Below are 5,441 nucleotides of genomic sequence, written 5' to 3'. Positions count from 1 at the left end.
AAGCTGTGACCTTTTCGAAGCCTTTGTTTGGATGCGTGATACCACGTTAAGCGTTAGCTACGACGACCAGCCGGGCCCCTGAAGTGTTCCGCAACACAACTAATGCAGCATTTTACATGAAGTGTGCTAACCACGTCGTGTACGATGTGCCGTTAAGCTGCAGCGGGGTGTGTATTTGGCCGAACAGGACGGGGCTTCAACCATCGTCCGAGAGAGCACAGGTAGGCAGTCAGCGGCAGTATGGGCGGACACCTGTCAGACCACAGCTTTTTAAAAGCGAAGCTTATTACTCGAGGCTAACCCCAAAGAACAGTCGTTCCTCGTAGCGGCAATCTGACCTACAGGCTCAGGCAAGGTCAAGCAAGCTCCTCGTGCGGTTGCGCAGTGAAAGCGTGTATTTTTTTGTTTGTTCCAAGGGGAGGGTTGGAGGGAATAAGTGAGGGCGCGTGGCGCCAGAATATGATCCGAGGTGTCCAGAGACTTATGCGGTTGCGCAGTGAAAGCTTCTGATCGCTCGTTCGTTCTAGTTGCAGGGGTACGGAGATAAGGATAGGGGAAAGAGTAAGATCGCGTGCCACCAGAAAACGCTACAAGGAGGTGCTCGCTGCATCAAGTTCACTGCGCCTTTGCGTTTATACACCGCTGACTGTGCCGAGCAGCGTCTCTGCTTTGTCTTAAGGTGCAGTGGAGGGCCTGTTCACTACGCACTCTTTATTTGAAAACATATCTCTCGCTCTACAAACTTGGTTTAACCGCGTTCAAACTCGCCAGATTAACCTACACTCCGTGTCGCTTCTATGTCACCTGCTGAAAAGACTCGCTGGTTATTCAGCTTCACTGAGTGGAATGGTGCTGTTTTTTCTTCTTCACACCACTTCACGTCACCTTTACCCGGCAATAGTAAGAGGTAAATTTCTGTATACTTTAATAATTCAACTGCACGGCGTCATGGCTGTGTGTTGCGTACTTGGGTACAGTTGGCAATGTGATGATTGTCGGTGGAGGATTGGTAGCGAGGCTCATTCAGCAGCAACAGAGCGTATTGTGCGCCAGTTACAAATCTGTGCGAACGCTGACTTTGCGCCGGACGTTTTCATCTGAGACATCCGCAATCTGACAGCTTTAGCCGCTTCGCGCGCACCGTTGACTCATACATAGAGCCATGCGCGGGAGGTTTGAACTCTGCCGGAGTTCCGTTAGTGGTGGGTGTGCGAGGCGCGATGTCCGTGCCGGACTTGGACGCCACTCTCGTTCACTCCTCCGGTAGGCATTCCACGTAGGAAGGTGGCGGCTCGGACTCCTGGATGACGCACTGTGCGTAAGGTGGCGGCTTGGAATCCGCGGACTCCACGAAGCTGATGGAGGCGTTTCCTTTGTAGGAGGGCGTCACTTCCTGGCAGGGGTCAAGGGATCCGTACGAGTTGCTCGGCCTCGGTCGAGGTTGCACGAAGGGAAGCATTCCTGGAAAGTGATCAGAATGTACAAAACAGTCTAAGGCACTTCGAGTGGGTGCGGCAAATTTCGGCGTCAACAGAGCTAATAATGGAAATTTATTGAGCGATTGAATAATGCTGCAGGTTGATTCGAATGACTGGTTTGATTAGCCGCATTGTCATGCACAGGCCATTCAGCGCTGGTAACTCACAAAAGCTTGTTTTTAATTCACCTATCAAAGATAACCGTTTTTTAAATGAGTTTTCAGAAAACATGAGTTGATTTTGTTACGGTGTGAACTCATTTGGAGCAGCGTTGTATTACGAAAAAAAATGACACCCACGAACAACTTGTTGTCTCGTATCGCTACACAGCGCGAAATCCGACACAGACAAAGACAGGTACAGACAAACAGGTTTTTGGGCTGTCTAGCGATATGGATTACCAACTGGTCGGAACCCTTACTCTTTTTGTTGTCTCAGTTCTGTAAGCTTGCTCTCTGCTTGTGGTATAATTTTCCATACAAATAGCGTATGTGTCTCGTTTTATCCTATTGTGACGGCGATTAATCTGTGACGAAAGTTTAGGTGCCTTAAGAAATGAATACAGAACTCCGCGAAGCCAGCGTCTCGCATAGTCATCGGCGGGAAACAAACTGAAACGGGTTAGTTTGTTCTCATAGGCGTAACTAACTAAGGCGCGGTAGTCTTCTTTTATTGTGGTTGTAGGCCATAAAAACAGAGTTGCAGTTTGTTTAGTTTATTTTTCGGCAGAAAAATGGAGGAAGAAAGGATCATATTCAAGCTTGTTTTGTGGCGCTCCGTGCGTGTACAGTTAGATCTCCTTATTTTAATTTATACTCTGCTTTACTTACACAATTTATTTGTGTCTCTCTGATGAGTTTCATTTTATCAAGGTCTGTGGATACACGTAAGGGCTGATATGCACGAGTCCGGTTAAATGTTTATTTTAATAGTGTGTAGGTTTGGACGAGTTGTTACCGTATTTTTTGTCGTATGGGAACTTGTGAAGACGGCAAACATAACGTCTATATTTGCGAAGTGTGGCGAACTAAGCGAATTACTGTCCGTTCGTTACTATTACAGCGCAAGGACGGGGTTTTGAGACAAAGAAATACAAAGAACGAACGGTGACCTTTAGCTAAAATATCTTATTGAAAAACAGAATAATATTGTAACTCGGCAGAGACACTCAAGATTACTAGACTGCTTACGTGCAGCAATTCGAAAGCTTTATATTCTCGCGGGTGAAGCGTTTCGATCAATGCTTCTACAGGAATCACCTCGTTTTGCCGCGTCCAACCCCACAATCAATCAATCAATCAATCAATCAATCAATCAATCAATCAATCAATCAATCAATCAATCAATCAATCAATCAATCAATCAATCAATCAATCAATCAATCAATCAATCAATCAATCAATCAATCAATCAATCAACGACAGCAGCTTCATGGGCACCCCCCTCTTTTAGCGCGAGCACTTTACCAGTGACACATCTAGCGCTGTGCTAGGCGTGCTAAACCCTATTCTATCGCCGAAGACAAGCTAACCGGATCAAACCGCCTCAACCAGAGGTGTTATCGAAGAAAGCAACTGCCGCACAGCGTTCTTTCGCCGCCTGCTGGCAAGCGTCGGCGGCGGCGCCTGCTGGCAAGGTCGGCCGCTGCCGCCGCCGCCCTTTCCGCTCTTGGATGAAGCTCTTAGCATACCCTGGCGTTGCCTAGTAATGTTCAAATATGCTTTTTGTCTCGGTGTTTTATTTTTGAGGCGCCGCACGTGATTGATAGTGCATTTTTGTTAGCCCATTTCGCTCACCACCGGACCCCGTACAGATGCCCCAAAAAGTAAACTGAGCGCAGCTTCGTGAAATTAGAATAATTGCTATTTTATGCGGCTGTCAGAATAAATAGCATATGCGCGGCCAGATTGTATTTCAGAATGGCTTTCTTGAAAAAGTCACTTAGAGGTTGCTGGCTAGGAACAATGCGGAGAAATCGCCTCAAAATCTTCAACCCATGCTCCGTTAACGTTTTGGGGCACCGTACAGCCGTTTCTCTCAACGAGACGTATCCGTCCCTTGCCTTAGCGAAACCATGTAGCTTGTGCCGCACACAAAAATAGCTGGAAGGTTAGGCACAACTCAAAGGGAATGAGTTATTGGGTGACTGTGCGTGTGCTTCCTCTTGTAGCACATGACGAATATGTAGCACATGTAGCACATGTATTGTAGCACATGACGAATATGATGTTGTATAAAGGAGCGGTAAAAGTAAAAAACTTCCCTGCATTCACAGGTATAGCTGCGTAAATTCCCACTAATTTTACGGAGTATGCTTTGAAAACCGAGACAAAATATTCACCCGAAATGTCACACAGTGAATAGTTGTAGCCTAGGAGTAGACGTAATAGAAGAAGAAAATGCCGGATTAAAAAAAAAAAAGAAGACAGACGCGACGAAGCTTGTACGGGTTCAAGTTTTCTCAACGTGGCGAGACCGTCCAATGCTGTGATTGGCCGCCCAAAATAAATCGATGAGCATGCGCTACCTTTGGCACCCCGATTGAGAGCGCCCTTATGTACAGGTGTTGCTGTTTGCGTAAGGTTAGATAAGGTAGAGGCCGACTAGCTTGGGCAGTTATGTGTCCACCTGAGGAATAAGGGTGAAAATCATGTTCCCCTTCCTTAAGAGGTGCGATGACCTGTCATCTGTTCCTCCAAAACTAGGCAGCGAACTGACGAGTAGATGAGTGTCAGTGACCGCTTTCCCTTTTCCTGTGCCGTTTGCAGAACATACAATGATAAGAAGGCCGGTTTGACCTGGCATTGTAGCCGGCAGCTGCCTGCAAGATTAGGAAAGGGGGTTCGGCAGACATGGGGTCGTGGATATTGGCCACTGACGGAGATTGGGGCTTTGAGCCTTCTGGCACATATTACTTTAATGTATTTTTGAAAGAAATTGTGTAACACTTTCACTAGTTGCGATTTTTTCTTCCAGTGGTCCTCGATGACTGTTGATCTCACGTTACCTTGCCACATAGGGGCAGCTAAATTTTGGAAACTAAGAAACGTCCTCCACTTAATTGTTTACGTCTATAGTTTTGATATGCAGACAGACAGACAGACAGACAGACAGAAAGAAAGAAAGAAAGAAAGAAAGAAAGAAAGAAAGAAAGAAAGAAAGAAAGAAAGAAAGAAAGAAAGGAAGGGAGGAAGCACAAAGAAAGGAAGAAAGAACGAAACAAAAAAGAAAATAGAAGAATGAAACGAGAAGAGAGAAGGTATAGTGGATACCACTTACCGTCGACGACCACGTGGGCGTACACGTAGCGAAGGTAGCACTCCGACAAGCACCACACCGTGAGCAAAGATGCCGTGACGCAGGCGACAGCTATGGCAGCGTCCATACTCGTCGACATGTGCGCGCTGACAAGTCTCTCCAACACGTCGCGCTGGCGTGTTTTTCCGACTATTAAACAACAGGCGTTCCGATAACTGCCTATCTGTGGGGCGTATCGAATGCCCTATCTCCCGTTGTTAGCTTACGCCGACACAAACACCATTTCGTTGTCGCCTTCCCTACTGCCTTTGTAAGCTTCGAAAGGCAAGTATGCTCGATGCGAGTCATAAAACGTGAAGAGTTCGTGAGGGGGCTATCGGATAGCGCTGTGCGAGAGCGCGGCGAAGTAAACCGACCGCATTGATTGCGACTGTATGCCCAAGCTTTTACGCGTACTGTGTCACGTATTTATTTGACAGTGCTGTGTATGGGTTTAGGAGAAGTGGAACATGCAGAATTTCGATAGATACATGCAATACCTTCAGGCACAATTCATGCTTTTCCCCCTCGTTGGCCTTATTTCGTCCTACTCTGGCGTTGACTGGTTTTCTGACTAGATGCTTGGATCCTATAGATATAAACACCATGCAGAATCCCTTTTAGCTTTTGAATGAGCTTTTAAAATGTTATTCACACCCATTATTT

The 5,441-nt window shown here is 46.5% G+C and overlaps 1 protein-coding gene across 1 annotated transcript; it reads right to left on the bottom strand.

The window, feature by feature from the left end:
- On the bottom strand, positions 1–4,998 carry LOC144139099 (uncharacterized). Its single transcript, XM_077671572.1, has 2 exons — positions 4,758–4,998; positions 1–1,461 (listed from the first exon to the last, which is right to left on the bottom strand). Exons 1-2 carry the CDS (start codon positions 4,873–4,875, stop codon positions 1,253–1,255), a joined length of 327 nt encoding a protein of 108 aa, XP_077527698.1. The 5' UTR covers positions 4,876–4,998; the 3' UTR covers positions 1–1,252.
- Between the last annotated feature and the right edge of the window lie 443 nt (positions 4,999–5,441).

This window comes from Haemaphysalis longicornis, unplaced genomic scaffold (genome assembly GCF_048455015.1).
Source record: "Haemaphysalis longicornis isolate Haplotype H1 unplaced genomic scaffold, Haemaphysalis longicornis Haplotype H1 scaffold_5, whole genome shotgun sequence".
NCBI classification, from domain to species: domain Eukaryota; kingdom Metazoa; phylum Arthropoda; class Arachnida; order Ixodida; family Ixodidae; genus Haemaphysalis; species Haemaphysalis longicornis.
The sequence above is the reverse complement of the archived record's forward strand: the minus strand, read 5'-3'. Positions and strand labels throughout refer to the sequence as shown.

Coding starts and splice junctions, on each gene's coding strand:
- LOC144139099 (XM_077671572.1), bottom strand. CDS start 4,875: ATGTCGACGAGTATGGACGCTGCCATAGCTGTCGCCTGCGTCACGGCA. Junction 1,462..4,757: donor CGCCCACGTGGTCGTCGACG/GTAAGTGGTATC, acceptor ATCACTTTCCAG/GAATGCTTCCCTTCGTGCAA.